Source organism: Mustela erminea, chromosome 5, assembly GCF_009829155.1.
Source record: "Mustela erminea isolate mMusErm1 chromosome 5, mMusErm1.Pri, whole genome shotgun sequence".
NCBI classification, from domain to species: Eukaryota; Metazoa; Chordata; class Mammalia; order Carnivora; family Mustelidae; genus Mustela; species Mustela erminea.
In genome coordinates this window covers 34926445-34953728 of record NC_045618.1, presented here as the reverse complement: position 1 = coordinate 34953728, position 27284 = coordinate 34926445, and the positions used below count along the sequence as shown (strand labels likewise).

At 37.2% G+C, this 27284-nt stretch overlaps 1 protein-coding gene across 6 annotated transcripts in view; it reads right to left on the bottom strand.

Moving 5' to 3' along the window:
• Positions 1-27284, bottom strand: part of LRRC49 (leucine rich repeat containing 49) — a 163296-nt gene that overhangs the window by 99487 nt on the left and 36525 nt on the right. For 3 of the 6 annotated variants that reach the window (XM_032342599.1, XM_032342601.1, XM_032342602.1), the window contains one exon: positions 13865-13926. In XM_032342599.1, the coding sequence (XP_032198490.1) occupies positions 13865-13926 (62 nt within the window). Of the gene's footprint in view, positions 1-9472; positions 9556-13864; positions 14226-27284 lie in introns of those variants that run through there. The other 3 variants (XM_032342605.1, XM_032342604.1, XM_032342603.1) reach the window with 3 other exon arrangements.

Here is a 27284-nt window from a genome sequence, read left to right as displayed (position 1 = left end):
CTCTGTCAAATAAATAAATAAAATCTTTAAAAAAAAAAAAAAAGAAATACACATTCCTTATAAATTTATTCTTAATTTAATGCAGCTTTTAAATCACCTGTATGTTTCCATCACAAATAGGGAAAATATTTTTCTTTTGAAAATGACATTGAGGGACGCCTGGGTGGCTCAGTGGGTTAAGCCGCTGCCTTCGGCTCAGGTCATGATCTCAGGGTCCTGGGATCGAGTCCCGCATCGGGCTCTCTGCTCAGCAGGGAGCCTGCTTCCTTCTCTCTCTCTCTGCCTGCCTCTCAGTGTACTTGTAATTTCTCTCTGTCAAATAAATAAATAAAATCTTTAAAAAAAAAAAAAGGAAATGACATTGATCTTGCAATCTCAGACATGGAATCAAGAATGACTAAATGTAGACATAATTATTGTGTGTACACATGAGAAACTATCCTAATAATTTAATCATACATCTGTAGTATTTCCTTTTCACTCTGACCCATGATAAAATCTATGCTTAACTCTGTCTTTCACCAGCCAGTTTTCTGGTTTAATTAGTTCCTTCCTCAGTCTTTTCAGTAAAGATTAGAGTCAGCTAAACCATAGTTTTTGAAACTATTTCTACAGGAAGATAAAGTAATAAAGAGAGAGCATTAAGTTTTCTGATCAAATAACATGACACTAGAGTGCAGTTTAAAGAAGTTAAAGAAATCTATTTTTTGCCCATTTCTAAACTGTTCATTTTAAATATCAGGAAAGAAGTCCTTTCCGAGAAATTGTATACCTGTCAACTCAGGATGAGATTATGTAATTGGTTCCCAGCTACAGGGACATAGTATTGTTAATTTAAAGGGAATTCATATCCTTTAGGTACCAGACAGACTGCAAAGATGATGCAGAGCATGATAATTTGAAAAACTGATAGAAAGAATTTGCAATTTGGCAATGACGGTATGAGACTCACTCTCCCAATATAAACAACTACGAAACTGGACAAAATACATGAAGCAAACACTGAACATCAGACAGGAAGGGCTATGATCCTTGGAGAAGAGAAAAACAAGAAAGCCACATTTATCTTGGCTTTCTGCCTGGAGGCACTTTCCAGATCATAGCACAGGGAAGTGGAGTCAAAAAGAGAACAGAGGTTTCACCGATGGATGATACAGAGGTCAGAGTTTGGGTCTGTTGAGGCTGCTGGAATTTTCAGGGAGAAGCAGGAGCTATGTAGAAGAGAAACTCTAGAAATATGCATAGGAGTCTTTTAAGTATTTGGCTGAATATTAGGATGCACCACCACAGGGTGAGGCTCCAGGAAGCCCAGCAAAATATAACTGTTGAGGGGCTGTAAGATTAAAAGAGTACCTATAAGGCCGTGTGGAGTTGGGACACACTGGGGTTTCAACCAGACACAGTGAAAAGACCTCACAGAACACTCAGGTTATACAGCTAAGGCCCCACAAAGGCTATGCTGTGGGTGTAGGACTACTCTAGAAGGAGAAACAATGTGAAGATGCTCATGTTTCTGTAAGGCCAGGATTTTCTGAGAAAAAAATGTTGGTACCTGGGTTCAAGGATGATTATATAGATAAATAACTCTGGAATGATAAAGAAATCTATCTCCCAGAGCTATACATTCACATTTCAAAAAATAATAAAATTTGGAGTCATTTGTTTACATTCCAAGGGTAATTGACGAAGGAGCTTTCTCTTTCTTTCTCTCTCTCCTTCTCTCTCTAGAGAAGAGATATGGCTGTGAAAGCAGCTCCTATACAAGCCCCAAGATTAGTAATAACATATTTCTGTATTTCACTTGCACATATCAATAATTTCATGTATATTTCTATAGATTCCATATATATATTTCACATATATATTTCTATCTATATTTAGTATATGTATTTCTATATATTTCATATTTATATGAAAATCAGGTGGATATTTCTGCTCAAAGAGAACGCTATCTTATTTTTGTACCGGATGATTTGGGAACTTCCTCAAACAAAGTCTCAGTTTTTCTGAAGAAGCAACTTTGAATCAACTCAAATTTTTAAAAAGTATCTCACTGGAATCTTAAATCACCTAAGACAGGCTTTGGGCTGGAATATCTTGTGACAGATGTTACTAATCATCCTATTCTTGTAAAAAATAATCTCAAATTGGCTTTCTTCTCTTATTTACTTTTCAGCCATCTACATCCCAGGGGATAGCCATGATGAAGCAGTTGTGAACTGAGTCCTCATACTGAATGGGGGTGTTAAGAATTATCTATGAATATTGGAAAACATCAGTTTCAGATTTGGGTTCTATTTAGTCATTAAATAAAACAATAATGATTATATGCCTACAATGTGGGAAATATGACCAGTACAAAGATAAGTGAAATGTGGCCTAAGAGGACACATATAAAAACAGTTATTCCAGTATTCAAGAAATGTCATAGAAGTATCAGAAAAAGGAAACAATTCTCCTTGTTTGGGATGTGGATTGGATAATAAAGGATTAACAGAAGTTCCTCCAGGTAGAAGTAGGCATTTGGGGTTCTGGCATAATTAATTTTGCACTTTTTTTCCCCCTAAAGTGAACTGATCAATGTGTTCAGTCCTTTCCATATCTGTTCATTTACTTTTGTTTTAAATGTTGATGTTCACTAAATTTGGGATTTTTATTAGGAAACTACTTCAAACCCCTTTTGGAAGTATTTCTGTAAGACAAGTACAAGGAATAGCACTAGAGGAAGTGACTTACATACCTTAAATTTATTTATAAATGCATTTTGGATTTAATCTACTTATACCTTAAGTTTTTTCTGAATATACTGTGTATTTCCCCACATTTGTAGAATAAAAAGGAAATCGCAAAACACATATTGGTCTCATTTGTCATACTTGTTTATTTCTGAACTTAGAAATAACCACCCAAAATAATACTTAATCATAAGTAATTTTAACACTCAAAATGACTGGAGTGCCTCGGTGGCTCAGTTGTTAACCATTTGCCTTCGGCTCGGGTCATGATCCCAGGGTCCTGGGATCGAGTCCCACATCGGGCTCCCTGCTCTATAGGAAGTCTGCTTCTCCCTTTCCCACTCCCTCTGCTTGTGTTCCCTCTCTCACTATCTCTCTCTCTCAAATAAAAAAATAAAAAAAAAAAATAAGTAAGACTCAAAATGACCTTTAGTAACATGCACCAAAAATTTTCCTGCAACTTCCAGAACTATCATATTAACAACAACAAAACCCAAAAGGCCTTTGATACATCAATCCTTTTAAAAATATTAATTCACTTCCCCAAATAGCTAGCAGCCTCCCAACTGTGTATGTGTGAGCCCAGGCTGAGATGAGGTGTGCAAACAGTCTGCTCACAGGGCCTTAGTTTAATGGGAGTTCAAGAAGTCTTCCTCTGAGAATAACTCTCACACAAATACACAAAAATTACCTCCACACTAACAAAAATTCAAACTATCTGATGACAGTTAGTATGTGGAAACCTCCCAGTGAAGTTTTTTCATAATGTTATAAATAAAATCCATGACAGCATGCATTTTTGCACCTCACAATTAATGCTGTAAGTGATTATGGATGCTGATACAAATAAAATAATAACATAAGGCTCTACTACTAATAAAAAGGAACTGCTATTCACTTGATTTTTTTCCACCTTTGCCTCCTTCAAAGATAATTCAAAAGAAATAATTACCACAAACATATAAAGGGTTTCTCTTTTCTTTCTTTTTTACTATCCACCACCCCGTCCTATGAGCTCAGGCTCTTCGATAAAACACAAGGCTTGCAAAACTAGTCCTCAGAAAACACATCCTGTTAACGGAGTCCTCAAGCAAGAGGCATGAGAAAAAGGGCAACCCCCAAGCACTAGCAGAGAGTGAAGTGGAGAACTGCTGCCTGTGGTAAAACGGCAAGATCCCATAGTCACCTTTCCAATCGTACCCAGTCTCGGATCCTGCTTCAGTTGGAGAGTCACCTGGTGTTCAGGTGCTCCTGACAACACACCTGAATGAAGCCTTTAATCTCTATTTATGTCACTTAAGTAATTTTCCCTTGGCAATAAAATCTACATGCAATGTAGCAGGTGACCAGATATAAAGCAGGGGAACCCAGCTGGCTTAGCTGGAAGAGTGTGTGACTCTTGATCCTCGGATTGTGAGTTCAAGCCCCATGAGTTCATGCCCCATAGTTCAAGCCCTATACTAACGTATAGATTAGTCCAGGCATTTACTTAAACAAGATAGAGATTGGGTGTAGAGAAAGTCCAGGCATTTACTTAAACAAGTAAAAAAGTTACAAGAAAAAAGAAGAACAGCAACAAAGAAGATATAAAGCGAATATTCTCGGTTTACTTAAAAATACTGCTTTTAGCAAAAAAATGATAGAATTTATAACCGTACAAAATACTATAAAGGTATATAAGGCCTATATAAAAAAGATTGGTTTCTAATCCTCCCTTACCTATAGAACACTGATGGGATAATCTTACAATGTCAATGTGTGAACGGCAGTAATGTTAGTTCCCCTAAGTGAAAACAAATCTCCAATATGTTCAATAATACTGCCAGTGACAAGACTACATGGTATCATGATGTTAATCTTCCACCTGTAAGGCACTAATCCGTCTACCATGAGATCAATCAATACTTAGAACCGACATAAAGAAAAAGTCATTTTGACTATAGCAAAAAAATTTTAAATTAGAGAAAATCAACTAACTATAATCCTTTGCTTAGGGTAGAAAAAATTCAAACAGACTTTATATTAGAATGCACAGTATTACAAACAACATGGTCATCTAACAAACTAAATGTCCTAAAAACAATGAAGAAAATGCTGTAGATCCATTTTAAACATTTTTATATTCTATGGTATTTTAAAATAATTTCTACTTCTGATATCTAAATGAAAAAGTCACCTATAATAAGGCAATATGGAAATAAGGTATACATGGGAGATTATATAAAATTTCAGTAAAAGTTCCATGCTCTAAATAAATTTAGATCCAATAATTATGTCAACTCAAAACATTATAAAACGAATTTATCTTACAACAAGTCTGTTTTTCTGAAGTGATGGAAGCAGTCTGTCATTAATTGTGGACTTTTGTTCACCCTTTTTTTTCCTGAAAGGACTGAAAAGCTGCAGCAAGGCTTGAGGATCAGACGCTAAGGGACTATGCCTTGGCACAGCCTAGGGATTTTGCTCACTGCAGAGAAGTAAACCAGCAATGAAAGGAAAAGAAAAGAAAAAGGAAGAGAAGGGAGGAGGAGGGAAGGGAAGGGAGGAGAAGGGAGGGTAGAGGAGGGGAGGGAAGAAAAGCGGAAAGAGAAAGGGGAAGGGGAAGGGAAAGAGAAAGGAAAGGAAAGGAGCCTCTATTTTTAGAACTTTTTTGTAGGTCCTCTTTAGATGATGCCTTCACATTTAGAAAAATGCAATTAAATGTTTGTGTGAAGGTGAATCACATGTCAGCCATCAGGCAAACACCCCGAAGAGGAATGAAATAAGAAATCTCCTTTGCACGTATGCAGTCATTTCTTAAATTTAAAACTTTTCCTAGTAGGCTGTCAGAAAAGGTCTGTCAATAATTGGTTTCCATGGTATTCCGTTGATTTCTATTTTATTCAGTCAGTAAGAAGATTGGCCTATCGTTGGTTATCTGCTAATTTGAGCCAGAAAGGGGAAAAAAATGTGAAGCCATTTTAACAGTTTGCTGGATACTAGAACAAAGAAAAATTAATTTCCTTCAAGCCAAAATGACATAAGCAACACCTCTAATCCTGGAAGGCACAAGGAGAGTCAAGCCTCAGCTATAGGAACACTTTATGTAACAACCTGACTTCCTAACAACTCCCAATATATTCTGAAGGTCAGTGAAATAATTTCCTCCTTAAAATATCAACTGGCACTAAAAGAGACAACTGCAGGGTAGTCTGAGTTTCTCTCACTTGGTTTCTTCCTGGATATATAATTCATACGCTGTGCCTAGCCAAGTTGAAATAGAGTTTGGAAAAAAATGCAAAGAGAATGATTTCCTAATAAAGGTAAAATTACGAACCATTTTTCACAAATTTTGAAAATCGCCTGGAGGATACCCTTGTTCTAGAGAATCATAATGAAGGAGAAGTCACACCCAAAACTTGTAGTCTGGTGACCTGTAGTCATACAATTATTAAAAGAGATCATTAGAGAACTTGTAACAGTATTCTCACCCCCCAAAAGAAAATGGAATCCTACCTTAAAATTTTCAGTGACATCATAAAGAGATGCAGAGTCCAAACAGCATCGTCTTAATAAGAGAAAGGAGGAGGTACAAGAGGCTCACACAAGCAGTTTTTTATTATTCAGTTTTTGTTGTTCAGTTTTATTATTGTTTTCAAATACCCTACAGATACTGCAACTCCTTCTCGCCCATACCCTCGGGGCAATGATGGGTGTCACTGACTCATGACCCGACCCTGATATAATCCATCTACCAAGAAGGTTCTACAGATTTTCCTCTAATCTAGAAATTCTGGGCAAGCTCTTTATCGACAAATCAACAGATTGACCTAGAAGCCAGAAACAACTGTGAAGAGAACTTTAATCACATAAGCTTTTAAACCTCACCTGTCCAGGCATTAATCATAATCCAAATGACTTGGTAACGGCATGAAAGAGGACCCACCAAGGGGCGCCTGGGTGGCTCAGTGGGTTAAGCCGCTGCCTTCGGCTCAGGTCATGATCTCAGGCCCTGGGATCCAGTCCCGCATCGGGCTCTCTGCTCAGCAGGGAGCCTGCTTCCTCCTTCTCTCTGCCTGCCTCTCTGCCTACTTGTGATCTCTCTCTGTCAAATAAATAAATAAAATCTTAAAAAAAAAAAAAAAAAGAAAGAAAGAGGACCCACCAAAACAAGTTCTGAGGGGCGCCTGGGTGGCTCAGTGGGTTAAGCCTCTGCCTTCGGCTCAGGTCATGATCTCAAGGTCCCGGGATGGAGCCCCGCATTGGGCTCTCCGCTCAGCAGGGAACCTGCTTCCCCCTCTCTCTCTGCCTGCCTCTCTGCCTACTGTGATCTCCTCTCTCTGTCAAATAAATAAATAAATAAAAACTTAAAAAAAAAAAAGTTCTGAAACCACAGAGAAAAATATTTCTACTTGAGAGATTAAACTAATTCTTCTGGAAATTTTTTTGATAAAATAATAATATTATTGGGACCCCTGGGTGGTTCAGTGGGTTAAGCCTCTCCTGGGATCGAGCCCCGCATCAGACTCTCTGCTCAGCAGGGAGCCTGCTTCCCCCGCCCCCTGCTTGCCTCACTGCCTACTTGTGATCTCTCTCTGTCAAATAAATAAATAAAATCTTTAAAAATAACAATAATAATAATATTTACATAGTAGGTGCTGGAGAGACCGCAGTGAGCACTTTAAATATGTGCCTGCCTTTGTCAAGTTTACAGTCTAGCAGAGAGAACAATTTCAAAAGAAAGTTCAGGGGCACCTGGGTGGTGCAGCTGGTTGAGTATCAGACTCTTGGTCACAGCTCAGGTCGTGATCTCTGGGTCATGATACGGAGCCCCCGGTCGGACTCCGAGCTTAGCCTGGAGTCTGCCTGAGAGTTTCTCTCCCTCTCCCTCTGCCCCTCCCATTCGTGCCCTCTTTCTCTCTTTCTAAAGTAAATAAATTTTTAAAAATAAGTAAATAAAAAGAAAGTTTAATAAACTATGGAACTACAATAATTGTAGAAGTACAGAAAACTAAGGAAATTGTGTAGCAAGACCCCATAGTATTGCTCAAACTTTGTAAACTCAATCCATACTGAGAAATACATTTACACTGTAACCCAGTCCCCATGTACCTATAGTAAAATAATGTACAACACAAACTCATGCATAGACATACCCATAGTCATTAAAACTGGAACATTTTCTTGTCCTGAAAATGCGAGACAAACTGATATTTTCTATCCCATTTTTATTTTCCCAGCCTTAACCACAAGATGGATTTTAGGATCCCTGTAATGGATTTTGACCCAAAGACTGAAAAACACAGACCAATGGTATTTTTAAGTCCGCTACATCATTTGCTAAAATGCAAATTCCTAAGCCTACCTAAAACTACTGAATTAGAATCCATGGAAGATGGGCCCAGATGGACATTTTAGCAGGCTGTCCAGATAATTCTTAGGCATATTACAGTTTGAGAACCCTTGGTATCATTTAATCTCCAGTCTAAGGAAGATCAGGAATTATTCAGACAACAATCAGGTAGAAAAGTGTTATTGCCAGAAGCCACGGTAGATACAAATAGATACGTGTGGGAAAGGGGCAGCATGCTTTTAAGGACGCTCAGTGGAACAGGAGTCTAGAGCACTACGGGAAGGCAGTGAGGATGGAGAGGCAGGCATGGCTCATTCTTCAAGTTCCCTCTTCTGATATGTTCGAAACTACCTCAAGAATAATAAAAAGGAAGGACATTTTGACAAATGCTACAGCAAGGATGAACTTTGAGGACATCATGCAAGTGAAATGAGCCAGACAAAAACAGTCAAATACGGTACGATTTCACTTATATTAGGTATCTAGGGCAATCTCATTCGCAGAAACAGAAAAAGAATGGGGGTTGCCAGCGCTCAGGGAGGGGAGAAAGGAGAAGTGTTGTTTAAATGGGTACAGAGCTTCAGTTTTACAAGATGAAGTTCTGGAGATTGGCTACACAATAATATGAGTGTATACACCGCACTGTATACTTAACCATCATTAAGATGGGACATGTGTATGTATTTTATCACAGTCTTAAAAAAGGATACACAAGACCAAGAGTCCTGATCCTATTTGATCCTCATTAAGTATCTGACTCCTTTCCCACTGATACTGAATTCCCCTCCTAGAAGCAAAAGCAACCATTCCCTTTTTGGCAATCAAGATATTAGAATTGTCAACTTTTCTTCCTTTTTGTTTTTCGTTTGTTTGTTTCAAAAGCTTGTAAAAACTTTCTACATTGGAAAATGAAAGGAGAGGGAGACTGGAGAGAAGAACTGATTTCAACTTAATCTTGTAATGAAGAGCACGGCCCTGCAATAGTCTTAGCAGAAGAGAGGAAGCTGAAGGAACACTACAGTTTTGGACTGAAGCTCGTGAACTATCTCCTGAGGATCACGAATATTGACTTTATCCCTGACAAATATTTTTGTCCATAAAGCTTTTCCTCATGAAGGGAAATTTTGCGTGATGCCTATGTTCACACACATTCTCATTTTGGGGGTGCCATGTCTCACTGGTTCCCAAATCCAGCACTGAGTTGCACATCAGAATACTCTGAGCAGCCTTACAAAATTACAGATCCCTGGCTCCACTCCAAATCTGCCAGAGCAGATCACCCAGTAGTGATCCAGTGACTATGTATTTTTAAAGCTTCCAAAAATATTTTTATGTGTAGTCTATTTGGGGAAAATCACTCAAAGAAAAGACAGTTATGAGAAGCTGCCTGAGCACATGCACTTACCTCTCTCCACCCTCTCAAAAATCTCTTTGAAATGAATGAACATAAAAGTGTGAAAATATCCATAGCAGTACTAGAAAACCAGGAAGAGTTCCATCAGCAGACCAGAACACTAAGGAATTTCTGGAAGATATAAAGCAGATGGAATCAGTAAAACCCCAAATTGCTAAAATCCTGAAATGAACAGGATCATTTACATTGTAAGGGTTGCCAGCAGAACCTTAGAATATTCCCTAGATCAGAGGCAGCAAGTGGTGGCAGCAGATGTGGGTCAGTGGTCCGGTAATTAGTGAAGGCTTTGGTAACAGTTTCCCAGCATCTCATTCTCAGAGTAGCTGCCTTGTGAACTGTCCTAAGGTTGAACATGATGAGAGAGGAAAGGCCGTGTTCTGGGTCAATTCTGATGGCCAAAATGAAAGAGAAGCCTCTATTTCCAGAAGGCAAGTTTCTTGTGCAGATCATAAAGGAAAGTCCAACTGGGTTGATAGACTCCCTCCTCCCTACCCTATGACCTCTCCAGAGATCCTAGGCTCAATTTGCATTTGTGGTGGATTTTTTTAACCATTGCTGATAAAACAAATCCATCTAGACTCTCATTTGTAAATATGAACTGCCATCCAAAAACCAAAGAAATAAAGAAAAAAAAAAAAAAGAAAGAGCATTTTTGTTTGTTTGGTTTTGTTTGGAGAACAAATACAGGATTAACTCTTGAGGGGAAAATGTAAATTCTAGAAGTCAAAGAAAACTTTCTATCATCCGTAAACTAAGAATAAGCCATTAAAAAAAAAGATGCAAGCGACTACTTGGAAATTAAGATCATGAGAACAAAGAAAAACAAATCAACCAGACAAAGAGTACCTCAGAAGAAGAGCTGAATAATGGAATGACCATGTCTGAAGAATAAATTAGATATAACAGATCCCCGGGTGATCATCATAAAATATACTTCGGCAGATCCCTCCAGTGTTCTGTGGTCTGGATGAGGGCCCAGGCGGGGAGGGAGGGAAGGAGAGCAAGGACCTCACTGCAGTTTCAGAGAGGGTAGACCGAGTGAGCCCACCTTGAGCCTTCTGCCTCAACTCTGCCCAGCCTGTGTCTGCCACCAGGAATGTCCAAGGACACTTTGCTCTACTCAGGTCTACTCTTCCCTTAGTGCTAGGTCTAGGTATGATTTCCTCCTGGGAAGGCTTCCTTTGCTTCCCTTCCTCAGGCTGATTTATATTTCCTGATATTGTGCTTGTTTTGGCAGCACATATACTATATTTTCTGATATGCCCACAGATCACCACAACTAAGTTTAACTCACTGCATAATAATGGTCTATCTGTGTCTCTGACTTCCTCGACTCTGAGGGCTATTCTAACTTCAGAAGCACTGGTTCTATTCAGACACACAGACATAGATACATGTCATTCATTGTCTTCATCTTGCATGCCTACTGGTGGCAAATGCACTGTTCTAATAGCTGCAGGAGAATGTACAACAGGGTTCTGTACACATGACATTAAATCTAGGTACCTTTTTTAACCCACATTGGAATTCTTTGTATTCAGTAGGGTGCCATTGCATTTTGGAACTTTCTGAATTTTGACCAGGTACCTAGTAGTTTATGCAAATGGCCCTCTAAGATTCCAACCATTTGGTCAAAATCTAGGAAGCCCTACTATATAACAGTCAATACATAATTGTCTCCCCGAAATGGATATACAATTAATTGGATGTTTTCGTTGGCTGAATATTATCTGTGAGTTTCCCAGAGGAAGTCCTAAAAGGTATTTTCAGCTTTATGCTGCTGCTTCTACTCTTCTTGACCTCTGTCACTCCTGAGCCACCAAACTGTAAAACCAGACAGCTCTGTTCCACCAGGACTATAGCAGGACATGGGGGTCCAGAAAAGATACCGTAGTTACCACTTCAAATCATCTGATGCCCAGCGTGTTTGTGTCTTGAGTAAAGCCAACAGAAATGTCTTCGAGGCTTGTACTCTCCAACATTTTTCCCCCAGCAGATCAAATCTAATCTATATACCATCTCTCGGACCACAAACATGACAGAAAATGTACTGAGCCTCAAAAGCAGATGAACTAGAATTACTAGAGTAGGGTAAAGGGCTAAGCCTATGTAGAAACACAGAGAAAGCAATCAGTAAGAAAATGAAACTACTAAAATTGTTGACTCACCACTAGCTCAGTTTCTTGGGAAATCATGCTTTTTAAAGAAAGTTATAAGAGAGGGAGGACAGTGAAGCACGTAGCACTGATTAGCTTTAATTGCCCCTACAAAGCAAATATTCCTTAAGGACCATGTGACAATGATAAAAGGATATATATATATATATTTTTTTAAGATTTTATTTGTTTATTTGACAGAGAGAGACAGAGAGGTCACAAGTAGGCAGAGAGGCAGGCAGAGAGAGAGAGAGAGAAGCAGGCTCCCCGCCAAGGAGAGAGCCCGACGTGGGGCTCGATCCCAGGGCCGAAGGCAGAGGCTTAACCCACTGAGCCACCCAGGTGCCCCATAAAAGGATATATTATATATGTGACAGATACAACTTATCTCTGGTAATTTTTCCCTTTAAGGCACAAAAGATCATTGATTTGGGGTATATGAAAATCAGAGGTCCAACTTACAAAGTAGTATATTGAACCTATAGTTTTATTACCAAGTAGCATGGCTTTTCACAGCTCAAAGAAAAGCTACTATGGCTGAAATAAAACTAAAAATATTTTTTTAAAAAGTAAGTTACCAATATTAATCCCATTAATCATATCTTTACTTTTCTGGATGTGTAAAAGTCCTTCCCAGGTTGGGAAGAAAATTTCCTATATATAAGCAATTCAAACCAACTCCACACAGAGGTAGAGTTCGTAAGTTCAAGTATCCTGGGGATGTGGGAACATCATAGCCCTGATATACCCAAACCTGTATGTCTCTTTAAATATACCCCACAATCAAGGCAAGAAGCAAAAGTAATGCATTCTACCATAAGCTGGGGGAATCTAAGGGTTTCCAGCACCTTAAACAGCAAATATTGTGAGGATGAGAAACATCTTCTCAAAATACTTGCTAATGGTCTTTAGGTAGAACTTCCCTAAAAAAAAAAAAAATTAAATGTCCCTATCACTGTCATTGAAAATAGATCCTACCTCCCCAACAAGATGGAAAGACCACTGGAACAGCACTCACCATAAAAGAATATGAAAAGTCTTTCGGAAAACTTCAATATTTTTTTCCACAGAAGAGAAAAGAAAAACAGAGTGAGGGTATTTTCTTTGAAATAATGCTATATGCAAAGTTCACTTTCTGGATTTAGTCTCTAGCTTTTAGAGATAGCACAGAGATATGGAGTTAGCACTTAGATCTGATAGGGGAGGAAAAATATGTGAACAAAAAAATGCAATGCACAAAAACAAAACTGGTTTTTTTTTTTTTTTTAAGATTTATTTATTTATTTTAAGTAAACTCTATGCCCAGTGTGGGAGACCTGAACTCATGAACCTGAGATTGAGAGTCACATGCTCTACTGACTGAGCCAGCCAGGTGCCCCTAAACTGGTACTTAATTTTCAGAAGCACAGACCTTGAGCTCAGGAAGATACGTGTTCTGAACCCTTTATACTTAAGTTTTTACCTTCTTACAAAAGCTGGTGCAAAGTACAGCCTTGAAGTGAAACTAAAGAACAGAGGGCAATTACAAAGCATAGTTCAAACTGAGTGGCTAGGGGAAAAGAGGAGAAGGAAAGAGTGAGGGAAGGAGTAGAGGTCCTTTTGCTTCGAAAAGCCTGACTGCCTGTCTCTGTGCTCTAGTTCTGAAATCCTCCACATTGACACTGAATGAGACAGCATCACACTGTAAAGGAAGATACGTTTCAGATCTTTGGAAAACAAAATGTATGCATTTATAGACTCTGATATACTGTTTCTTAGCAGCAATAGTTCCAAGTAGGGATAGCAAGTTAGAAGTTATGGCCCAATTAGCAAGAGGCTCAGTGACAAACATAGTCTGCTGTATCAAAATTGCTTAGGAGCTACACAGATTGTAGGTAATTTATGGAAGAAATTCTAATTCAACTGACTGGTGCAGTAAGTGTCAAGCAAAGGACAGCAAAATATATGTTGACATTTCCACAGACTCATTTTGCAAAAGAGCAACCCTAAAGTGTAATTAAATAAAAAGCACATGCTATACTAATTTCATCATTTTAGCCTTAGAGTCTTCATCTGCACCAGAGCTTTGTTTTTCCACGAAGAACTTTGTCCTATGGCCCCATCATTTTCAAATTGAAAAGCTTACAGGACGATAAGATTTTCCAAGGTACTCACAATTCTCCTTTAAAGCACCAGAACCCAAACAGCCAGGTTATTAATAAATGACAAACTGGGAGTTTCCACTTACGTCGAGATATTGTTGAAGCTGAGAAACAGACGTTGGAGGCAGGGCAAATTATCCACATCTCTCTAGAAGGAAACAGAAAGCAAAAATTTATCAGCGGAAAGAAAAAAACTATCATACATGTCTTCTTGTTCAGCTGTTGCAATACATATTCCCTTCTGTTTCCTCCAACCTTGCTAGAGCACTGTTTGCTACCAGACATTGAGCTCCATTCTTCCCCACTGCAGATTAAATGGGAGGGTGGCAGTTCTTCCGCAGAGCGAGCTGCAGCACTCGCAAGGTAAAAAGCACTGAGGAGAACAGGGAGAGATGCTGCTGCTAGCCTCTTTAAGCGTGCTTTTGGGAAAGAAGCCAAAATGCTACTTCAGCATTTCAACTGTAGCACAAATATAGTATGATCAAACATTTGTTAAAAAATCACTTTTAAAAGGATGCTGTTCGAGTGTTTTAAATTTTAAATGTATGCAATTAGCTTTCACAACAGGGCTGAGAATTTCAAAGCAATTTCCCTTGCTATTCTCAAACCCTTGGAAACTCACCATCCCGTTATAAATGAACCAATATGCTAACAATTCCCCCATAAAACAAAAAGCAGTTTTGTCAAAAAACAAAAAGGAGCATCACTGAAGGGCAATTTCTAATCTAAGCAAACATCAGACGTTCTTACAATTGGAAATCACCCCTGTCCTGTTCAGGTACAGCATCCCAGAGTAAACCACGGCTGTTTAAATGTAGTTTTATCCTTAGCAAATATTGAGATGTTTTGGCTCAGGTGATCTTTTTAAAGAAAAACACAAGATAAATACAAGCCACTAACTTCATTAAGTGAAAAAAAAAAGACACAGATTTCTTAAAAGTCTGACACATACCAGGGTAACAGAACCTTAAGAAGCTTACTGATTACCTAGTCAAACCCTCATTACGCACATGAGAAGTAAACAGTGGAGGCTGCTGCCAGGCAGGATGGGAGTGGGGTGGAAAGGTGACCCATGATTACATACTGCCCTAGAGGCTGAGACAGGGCAAGATTTGTTATCCAGATCTCCGTTAAAATTCTACGTACTAGCACGTCTCATATAAAATGTTTTTTTCTCTCTCTCTTTTCATTTAAATTTTTTTTTCAAAACTCATTTTAGTTTGCTGGATGATAGCCCAGCTAAAATATCTGCTGTTAATATGGAGTTTAAATATTCAGGAAACACTGCTTGCTTGCTTGCTTTTTTATTGTTGTTGCTGTTATTGCTTAGGACTGATTCTTTCTTGAAGCAAAATTAACCTACAGTGTTACATTATTTTCAGATGTACAAGAAATGTTTTTCATTTTTAAGGGCAATATCACCATAATTCCTAGTTATAAGAGTTGGAACAATGCTAATGTAAGTACATATATTTTACGTATTATTGTGCCCAATATTTAAACCCAAATCAAAACTTGTTTCACTGTTTTTGTAAGTCATTATCTTTCTTCCTCCCTCTTTTCCTTCCTCCCTTTTAAAACTACCATTTCCAAGAGCTTAGTGAGAATTAAGACAATTGCATTAAAATGACAGCCAAGCCTTGTGCTTCCAAAAATGCCTCACTTATTGATTTTTGAAAGCTTGTTATACAAAGAAAATATAAAAGTGATAGAACTGTAGCACAGTCATATCTCACTGGTTTTTGAGAGGGCATAGGAGAAATGAATCTGGCTTAAGACATTCTCCCATGGAGCTTCCCTGTGCACCATTTTCCAACACTTTCTTAACCCCGCAGACCCTAAACAGTGTCAAACAAATACAACAGCCAGTAATCAGAACACGGGCTGTGTGTACCCTTCAGTTGGCACTACCATTCTCAGGCCACCCTTGAAAAGCCTATTCCATAGATTTGAGTCAGAGGTTTTTAGAGTTTCTTAACCATGGCCAAGGAAGAAGTCTGCAGAAAACAGGAAGGCAGCCAAATTCCCCACAGTGGGTGATAAGCTCTATATGTTGGCCAACTTCTTGAATCATCCCTACAGCTTCCTCTCTCTGATACTGCCAGAAATGGCAGGGAAGTGGGGTGGAGGAGTGATGGACCAGTGGTAGGTCTCACCTTATTCCAGGGCCCTACTTTCCAAAGAAATAGTGGCTTGCTTCTTATCTGGGCTCTAAACATATGGGTCATAAGCAAACTGAAAGCCATCTCTGTACTCTCAGGTTTTTTCCCCCAAATTCTTCCTGAAATCCACCTGTGATATTTGTGGGCACAAGCATTGTTTGTTGACATCTGACTGGGAGAAGGTGAGAAGCAGCAACCAGGATCTCCTTTAAATCAAGGCACCTTAAAAAAAACACATTTGCCTCTCTGAGGTCCAGCCTACCACCTTCAGACACCCTACACTCCTTTCAAGACAGGTTTTTGCTATTGGAGTAAAAACTTCATCAGGCTGTAATTTGTGAGAAACGGTTTTTTAAAGTTTATTTGATTAAATTATAATGTTTTGTATTTATCTTCATTCATGAAATAAAATTTTACCAGAAGTCTTTATCAAATTTTCAAAATCATTAGCTGTCACTATTTGATAGAGCTATAAAAACTATTTACAACAGGGACACCTGGGTGGCTCAGTCAGTTAAGTGTCCAACTCTTGATTTTTGGCTCAGGTCATGATCTCAGGGTCATGAGACAGAGCCTCTTGTCAACTATTTACAACAAAATGAAAAACTAAAACTCAGAATTTAACTACATATATCCCTATAACCAGTTAAGTAGATAGCCCTTCCAGAACTTTAAAAAGCAAAATACTCATGATCATTTTTGTTGTTCCAAATTCCATTTCTATAAGAAAATTACAACTATAATCTTGCTAGTGATTTTGAGACATACACTGTAATGAATTTCTAGCATTACAATAGACAAAAAGAAAACATATTTATCATATCAATTATCTGTGAGTTATTTACTCACAGATAAAAGAGAAAAGACTCTTTGGAAAAAAAAAAAGACTCATTGAAAGCCACTGGAAGATGATTCCTCTAATATGAGAGAGGAAACCAAAGATGGAGATTCGTAAGATCCAGGAAGGGGATCCACCATCGGAGGGAGTCTAGGAGAAATCCTAGGATGACATCTTATGGTTTAATACCATGGTCCAATATTTGCAATATTTGCAGTATTTGCAAAGCTCATGTTGCTGTGCTGGGCAATCCTAATCTTTTATATCATAAATTCATGAACTATTTCACGGACAGAGAAGCTGTTGCAAAGAAACAACAATGTTAACATACTTAAGATGAGAAAAAAGAAGATAAAATAAAATATTTGCATATAAGGGAATATTTATACTTTGTGTTTTATTAATCTGCTCATATTCTCAATTTATATTTAACAAAACACAATTCTAAGATTATATTCAAAACATTTTTGAAGATTCAAAACAATTTTATATTTATATTAAAAATATAATCCTTTAAAATTAGACTTAAATAAAATGACTACAGATTATTGAGAGGATCATAATTCTTTATTTTACAAAAGAACAGTCACTTGCCATTTGAGAAACATTCTTGTCCTACTCTGCTCAGACACGATTTTCCATATTCTTAAACTTCACAAAAGAACTAAATGATTCAGCAATCTGACCATGTGTAGAACATCTATTACTGAAGCTATTTTTGGAGTAGCTTCCTGCAGAGGAATAAGGAAGAAAGGTGAAGAGATGGAGGCTTTGGCATGCATCAAGTAGGACAAAGAGGGCTAAAAAAATCATAGCTACTCTCATTTTGTTACCTATTCTGTCATTAATAAAAATAAATACATAAACATATAGAGTAATTATTTTGAGAATTGAAAAGAGATTTATTAAGCACTGAATAAGTTTGAAAAAAAGCAAAAAAAGTACTCCTTTTTATAAAAAGATTTAATTCCAAAATAACTACTAGCTACAGCCATCACTTTTGACATAGAAACATATTCTTTGAGAAATTATATGTGCAAGCCATCATATCAACAAGTCCAATCATACATTTACATGCCCATTTAAAAATGTCTATTTTCAGGGCACTTGAGTGGCTCAGATGGTTAAGCATCCAACTCTTGATTTTGGCTCATGAACTTTAGGGTCATGAGATCCAGCTCCGCGCTCAGTAGATAGTTTGCTTGAGATTCTCTCTCTCTCTCTCTTTCTCTGCCCCTCCCCCCATGTGCATTCTCTTTCTCATTCTCTCAAATAAATTAAAAAAAAAAACTTTAAAGAAATTAAAAAAATAATTAAAGAAATTAAAAAATAAAAAAGTCTATTTTGTGGCTTTGTTACCAAAGGCATATATATATAAATATATATATATATATATATATATATTTTTTTTTTTTTCAATCTAGTTGCAAGCTATTTCTCCAGTCTGATTTTCTTCTACACATTTTCTTCTAATCCCCCTGAGGAAAGAAAGGGGAAACTAAAAACCAGACTAGTAAGCAGGCACTGATACTCTAGCTATGGAGATTTCCAGTCTTTATAATCTAGGAGAGCTAGACTTAACAGATATGAGGAAAAAGAGAAAAGACCTCAATTCCATAATCATAGGCCTTTCCTCACTTGAATTTTTAGTTCAAATTTCCTTCACATGCATGATCTAACAAGATTCATCATAAAAAATGATTCCTGGCATTCATGCCCCTAACACTCCTGGCAATACTCTCTGGAAAGACACAAAACTCAACTCGGGGTTTACAGCATTCTGACTATCCCAAGCTACTAACCTATGGGGAAAAAATTAGTATGAGCAAGAGTCAGCAGAAACTTCAGGCAGCAAATGTAGAACTGCTCAAAAATTAAGAAAATATAGTAACTGGATAAAGGCTATGGAAATTATTTAGAGAAATTATTAGAGAAATAAATTATTAGAGAAATTATTAGAGAAATAAAATTATTAGAGAAATAAAAGAAATCTAAACATGAAAAAATATAAGATACTATTAATAAGGAGATCTAGGCATTTATGAAAAAAATCATGTACAACTTCTAAAAACAAAAAATTATGGTCATTATTAAAAAGTCAGTAGGTGGACTGAAAAATCATACTAGAAAAAACTGAGGAGACAGCTGGCAGATTGCACTAAAGAAGTCGAAAGAAGCAAAAATATAGCAGAAAGAAAAAAGATAATAGAAATTTTAAGAAAAAAAGGGATAGAACAAGAAGGTCCATACTATATCTAGTAGATGTTTAAGAAGTAGAAAGAGAGAAATGGAAGGAGGCAATATTTGAAAATATAAAGATTCTGTATGTCCCCATAATTAATGAAAGATAGGAATCTACTATTCAGGAAAGATAAATATTAGGTATGCTAATAAACTTACTATATTTGATCAATCTAAGATACCATCTTAAAATTATTTTAAGTAACACCTGGTGATAACAATAATAAAATAATTAACCAATAATAAGATATCACCTAGAATTTTTATTTCATTATTACTGAAAGAGTTCTTTTAGATTTAACCATATTTAAAATCAAATATCATTCTTATGCATATATAAAAATTAAGTAAAATAAATTAATTTAAAAATGAACTCCAAAATATCTCCATTTACCATAAAGTTAGACAGTGTAGCCCTGGCATAATGGTATATACAAAGAGATGGAACAGAAGCGAAGGTCCACAAAAAGACTCATTTGATTATAACTCAATTCCAACAAAAACACCAATTCAATGAGAAAAGAAATATCCACACAAAAGGTATGGAGCAAATAGATATCCCTATATGGGAAAAATTAACCAGGATCCCTACCTCACACCATACATAAAATTTAATTAAAGATGGATCAAAGACCCTAAGTGAAAGGTAAAACTTTAAGCCTTTATGAAGAAAACAGAGGAGAACAGATTTATGATAGTGGGATAGTCAAAGATGCCTTGTTCACAACAAAAAAGGAACTAATTATGAAGGAAAACTAATTGATAAACCATTCTTCACTAAAACGTAAGCTTCTACATATCAAAAACATTATTAAGAAAGCAAAAAAGCATGGGGGTTGGGGGAGTATGGATAGGGTGGTTAGGTTATGGACACTGGGGAGGGTATGTGCTATGGTGAGTGCTGTGAAATGTGTATGCCTGATGATCCACAGACGTGTACCCTTGGAGCAAATAATACATTATATGTTAATAAAAATAATTTTTAAAAAAAGCAAAAAAGCAAGCCATGCAGAAAATATACCAATACATAAACCAGATAAAGAACCAGAAGCTAGAATATAGATCTACTACAATTCAATGATGAAAAGATAAAATAATTTTCTCTTGAATCGGCCAAAGACTTGAACTGATACTTCACATGTTGGAATGGAAGTACTTGAAAAGATGTTCACCATTCTAGGTATTCATCAAGGAACTGCAAATTAAAACCACACTGAGAATCACAGAATCCCTAAAATTATTAAGACTGTCAATATCAAGTGTTGGCAAGGATATGGAGCAATTAGAACTCCCATTTATTGCTGTTGAAATGTAAAATGGTATAGTCGCTTTATAAAACTGTTTGGGAGTTTCTAATAAATTTAGACACCCACCTACCTTATGGCTCAGTAGTGATGTATTTACCTGGGAGAAATGTGGACATGTCCCACATGTCCACCAAAATGAATGTATAAATAAAAGACTACAGGAGTATTCATAACAGCTTTATTTGTTAGGGCTAAATATTGAAATGAAAAAATTCATAGATGCCTATGAACAGAAGAATGAAAACACACATATTATATTTAGAAAATGGATGCAACTCATTTCATTTTAAAAAATTGCTGATACACACCACAAAACAGATGAATCAAAACATGTTTAGTACACAGAGTCCATATTTTTTATATATATACTTCATGAAAAGTTCAAAAATTGGCAAAATTAATCTATGATAATAGAAGTCAGAAACTTCTAGGGTAGGGAAAAGCACTGACTGGAAAGGGGCACAGGAAAACTTTCTGGAGAGAAAGAAATGTTTTCTATCTTGATCTAAGTAGTGGTCAAATAAAAGTACATTTATATAAAAAAAATTACTGAATTGTACAGTTAAGATTTGTGCATTTTATTATATCCAAATTATACTTCAATAAAAAGTATGGAGAAAAATTCTTCACATTTGGAATCCAACTTCTTTTTTCTTTTTAATATTTTATTTATTTAAGAGATAGAGAGGATGAGCAGGGGGAGGGGCAGAAGGAGAGGGAGAAGCAAACTCCCCACTGAGCAGGGACTCTGATGTGGGGCTCAATGCAAGACCCTGAGATCATGACCTGAGCCCAAGGCAGACGCTTAAGCAACTGAGACACAAACACAGGCACACCTAGAGTCCAACTTCTGAATCACTATTCAATGAATAATGTCCATGCTTTTTACCCCATTTTGTCTTTTGTGCCATCAACAACACTGATCATGCTGGACATCCTAAAAGCGTGTTCGACCTTGTCTACAGAATTTTCTTCCAAACTAGTGGCATCTATTTTGTGTATTTTTATATTGTTAAAAGTAAAGAAATACCAGTATTTGTGGTCTGAATGTTTGTTTCTCCCCCAAATTCATATATTGAGATCCTGACCCCAAAGATGAAGGTATTAAGAGGTGGGGCTTTAGTCCTGAGAGGAAAATATATAGCGGTACAAGCCTTTCTCAAGAAACATGAAATGTCTCAGGTACACAACCTAACCCTACACTTAAAGGAGCTGGAGAAAGAACAAGAAAGAAGCCCTAAACCCAGCAGGAGAAGAGAAATCATAAAGATCAGAGCAGAAATCAATGAAATAGAAACCAAAAAAACAATAGAACAAATCAAGGAAACTAGGAGCTGGTTCTTTGAAAGAATTAATAAAATTGATAAACCCCTGGCCAGACTTATCAAAAAGAAAAGAGAAAGGACCCAAATAAATAAAATCATGAATGAAAGAGGAGAGATCACAACTAACACCAAAGAAATACAAACAATTATAAGAACATACTATGAGCAACTCTACGCCAACAAATTTGACAATCTGGAAGAAATGGATGCATTCCTAGAAACATATAAACTACCACAACTGAATCAGGAAGAAATAGAAAGCCTGAACAGACCCATAACCAGTAAGGAGATTGAAACAGTCATTAAAAATCTCCAAACAAACAAAAGCCCAGGGCCAGACGACTTCCCGGGGGAATTCTACCAAACATTTAATGAAGAACTAATTCCTATTCTCCTGAAACTGTTCCAAAAAATAGAAATGGAAGGAAAACTTCCAAACTCATTTTATGAGGCCAGCATCACCTTGATCCCAAAACCAGACAAGGATCCCATCAAAAAAGAGAGCTGTAGACCAATATCCTTGATGAACACAGATGCGAAAATTCTCACCAAAATACTAGCCAATAGGATTCAACAGTACATTAAAAGGATTATTCACCATGACCAAGTGGGGTTTATTCCAGGGCTGCAAGGTTGGTTCAACATCCGCAAATCAAGCAATGTGATACAACACATCAATAAAAGAAAGAACAAGAACCATATGATACTCTCAATAGATGCTGAAAAAGCATTTGACAAAGTACAGCATCCCTTCCTGATCAAAACTCTTCAAAGTGTAGGGATAGAGGGCACATACCTCAATATTATCAAAGCCATTTATGAAAAACCCACCGCAAATATCATCCTCAATGGAGAAAAACTGGAAGCTTTTCCGCTAAGGTCAGGAACACGGCAGGGATGTCCATTATCACCACTGCTATTCAACATAGTACTAGAAGTCCTAGCCTCAGCAATCAGACAACAAAAGGAAATTAAAGGCATCCAAATCGGCAAAAGTCAAACTATCACTCTTTGCAGATGATATGATACTGTATGTGGAAAACCCAAAAGACTCAACTCCAAAACTGCTAGAACTTGTACAGGAATCCAGTAAAGTGGCAGGATATAAAATCAATGCACAGAAATCAGTTGCATTTCTCTACACCAACAACAAGACAGAAGAAAGAGAAATTAAGGAGTCAATCCCATTTACAATTGCACCCAAAACCATAAGATACCTAGGAATAAACCTAACCAAAGAGGCACAGAATCTACACTCAGAAAACTATAAAGTACTCATGAAAGAAATTGAGGAAGACACAAAGAAATGGAAAAATGTTCCATGTTCCTGGATTGGAAGAATAAATATTGTGAAAATGTCTATGCTACCTAAAGCAATCTACACATTTAATGCAATTCCTATCAAAGTACCATCCATCTTTTTCAAAGAAATGGAACAAATAATCCTGAAATTTATATGGAAACAGAAAAGACCTCGAATAGCCAAAGGAATATTGAAAAAGAAAGCCAAAGTTGGTGGCATCACAATTCCGTACTTCAAGCTCTATTACAAAGCTGTCATCATCAAGACAGCATGGTACTGGCACAAAAACAGACATATAGATCAATGGAACAGAATAGAAAGCCCAGAAATAGACCCTCAACTCTATGGTCAACTAATCTTCGACAAAGCAGGGAAGAATTTCCAATGGAAAAAAGACAGCCTCTTCAATAAATGGTGCTGGGAAAATTGGACAGCCACATGCAGAAAAATGAAATTGGACCATTTCCTTACACCACACACGAAAATAGACTCAAAATGGATGAAGGACCTCAATGTGAGAAAGGAATCCATCAAAATCCTTGAGGAGAACACAGGCAGCAACCTCTTCGACCTCAGCTGCAGCAACATCTTCCTAGAAACATCGCCAAAGGCAAGGGAAGCAAGGGCAAAATGAACTATTGGGATTTCATCAAGATCAAAAGCTTTTGCACAGCAAAGGAAACAGTTAACAAAACCAAAAGACAACTGACAGAATGGGAGAAGATATTTGCAAACGACATATCAGATAAAGGACTAGTGTCCAAAATCTATAAAGAACTTAGCAAACTCAACACCCAAAGAACAAATAATCCAATCAAAAAATGGGCAAAGGACATGAACAGACATTTCTGCAAAGAAGACATCCAGATGGCCAACAGACACATGATAAAGTGCTCCATATCATTCGGCATCAATCAAAACCACAATGAGATATCACCTCACACCAGTCAGAATGGCTAAAATGAATAAGTCAGGAAATGATAGATGCTGGAGAGGATGCAGAGAAAGGGGAACCCTCCTACACTGTTGGTGGGAATGCAAGCTGGTGCAGCCACTCTGGAAAACAGCATGGAGGTTCCTCAAAATGTTGAAAATAGAACTGCCCTATGACCCAGCAATTGCACTACTGGGTACTTACCCTAAAGATACAAACGTAGTGATCCAAAGGGGCACGTGCACCCGAATGTTTATAGCAGCAATGTCCACAATAGCCAAACTATGGAAAGAACCTAGATGTCCATCAACAGATGAATGGATCAAGAAGATGTGGTATATATACACAATGGAATACTATGCAGTCATCAAAAGAAATGAAATCTTGCCATTTGCGACAACATGGATGGAACTAGAGCGTATCATGCTTAGCGAAATAAGTCAAGCAGAGAAAGACAACTATCATATGATCTCCCTGATATGAGGAAGTGGTGATGCAACATGGGGGCTTAAGTGGGTAGAAGAAAAATCAATGAAACAAGATGGGATTGGGAGGGAGACAAGCCATAAGTGACTCTTAATCTCACAAAACAAACTGAGGGCTGCTGGGGGGAGGGGGGTTGGGAGAAGGGGGGTGGGGTAATGGACATTGGGGAGGGTATGTGTTTTGGTGAGTGCTGTGAAGTGTGTAAACCTGGTGATTCACAGACCCCTGGGGATAAAAATATATTATATGTTTATAAAAAATAAAAATATATTTTAAAAAAAAAGAGGTGGGGCCTTTGGAGGGTGCTTAAGCCACAAGGGTGGTTCCTTATGAATGGGATCAGTGCCTTATAAAAGAGATCTAGCCTCCTCAACCATGTGAGGACACAGTGAAAATGTGCCAGCTATGGACCAGAAAGAAGGCTCCCACCAGTAGGCAACTATACTATCACCTTGATCTTGGACTTCCCAGCGTCTAGAACTGTGAGAAATAAATTTCTCTTGTTTCTAAGCTACCCAGTCTGTGGTATTTTGTGACAGAGAGCAACCCAAATGGTCTAAGACACCAGTGTGAATTATACCACAGCTTCTTGTTGCTTTGAAATGCTTCCATCTCTTCCAAGGAGTTTGCTCAATTTTTCCTGTCTTCAGGTGCATTGCTTGGCATGTGATAAACAAACTCTCTGAATCTATCTCAGTAACAAAATCTTCGCCAAACATAGTTTTCCTCCTTTTAAAGTACTTGATTGTTAATTAGCAAGAAAATGTGGAATTGCTGTCATTCCTCCAAAGAAAAGTTCCACTAATATTAAATTTATATCTTTGTTGTTCATGCCTTTTTGAATACAGAAATGTTTCATTCCCATGCCAAATCTTGGTGTAACCCTTTTTTTTTTTTTTTAAAGATTTTATTTTATTTGAGATAGAAAGCATAGGCAGGGGAGGGGTTGGGGGATGGGAGGAGAAGCAGATTCCCCACTGAGCACAGAGCCTGAGGAGGCCTGATCCCAAGACCCTGAGATCAAGACCTGAGATGAAATCAGACATTTAACTGACTGAACCAAGTAGGTGTCCCATTGGTGTAATCTTTTTAAATATATTTCAAACCGTGATTAAACTCAGAACATGTGGTAACAATAACTAAAATGAGTATAGTATAAACAGTTTTAACCACATTCACATATATGTAGCAATGAAATTGCTATAGCCTGTTCAATAGTGATTTTAAGATGCCATACATTGTAAAACATATCCAGATTTCAAAATTGGTGAAATATGGAAAAATGTGCATCCCAAGTTGGTGAAATATGGTACTTCTACACCCTACACATATTAGTGAATCTGAAGTTCAAAAAGAAATTTTATAATCTTAAAAGCTACCAGAGAAAGAAAAAGAAGGCCCTATACAACAAAGATAGTAGACAGTTTAATCATGGTAATAGAGTTCAAAGACAATAAAATATGAGCTTCAAACACCTATAAGAAAAATAACTGTCAATCAGGTCAGACCATCCATCATGAATAAGGGCAAAATAAACACATTATTAGACAAACATAAACTGAGAGAGCTTACCACCAGAGTCATTTTAAAGGAAATTTTTCTAAATCATGTATTTTCAAAAGAGTGGTAAACTCAAACAAGCATGTGGGTGAATCCAAATAAGCACTGACTGGAAACACCAACAATTAAAATATCTAATTTTGGGAGTAAAAAGATAAAAAGAAAAGCCTAGGAAACAAAAACATGTAAAACGGCACAGGGTTACCGGATTAAATGATTCTAGGGTCCTTATATAAGAAGAGGGTAGGGACGTGTATCAACTCTATAATTTAAGTCAAGTGTGTATTTTAAAACATTAAGAGTAACCATTAAAGTGAATAAGAAAGAACAGAGAAAAGCCCATCAACCCACAGTAAGATGCACATGCACACAAAGGAAATGCAGGACAAATATCACGAAAGAATAGCAAAGTGGTAAATTTAGCAGTAATCAGAATTAGTACAAAAGACTAAAGGTTCTAGTCAGAAGAAAGATTCTCACTTGTAAGTTAAAAAAGAAGTTGTAAACTCTTATAAGACAAAGGTTTAAAGTAAAAGAAAACTCAATATGAGTCACTGAGAAGAGCTCAGCATCACTTCTGCTGCTGCTTTTGTCAAAAGTACATAAAAAAAAATAAAAAATTAAAAAAATTAAAAAAAAAAAGTACATAATCTGAATGTAATCATGAGGACACATCATTAGGCAAGCCCAAACCCAGGGACATTCTACAAAATAATAAACACTATTCTTTAAAAACATCAATGTCATTACATACAAAGAATGATGCAAGGACTCTTGCAGATCAAAGAAGACTAGGGAGACATAACTACAGGAATACAATGCGTGATCTTGGATTTTCTTTTGCTAAAAAGGACGCTAGCGACATAATTTTTTAAGATGTTAATTACTTGTCAGAGAGAGAGAGAAAGAGAGAGCACACAAGCAGGGGGAGCAGTAGGCAAAGGAAGAAGCAGGCTCCCCGCCGAGCATGGAACCCAATGCAGGGTTCGATCCCAGGACTCTGGGATCATGACCTGAGCCAAAGGCAGATGCTTAATTAACTGAGCCACCCAGGCATCCTTGTTAGTGAGATAATTAAGAAAATCTGAATGGGATCTACAGATTAGATAATAGTAACCTATCGATGTTTATTTCCTGATTTTGATTACTATAATGTGGTTATATAAGAGGATTCTTGTTTTTAGAAAATACACATTGAAGTATGTGGAGATGAAGGGGCATCATGCCTGCATCTTACCCTTAAATGGTTCAGAAAAAAAGAGACTTGTAGATAGAGAAGGACAGAGAGAATAATCAAAAGAGAGGTTAGTTGAAAATTTAAAAATTGAAAATTAAAAAAGATTAAAGAAT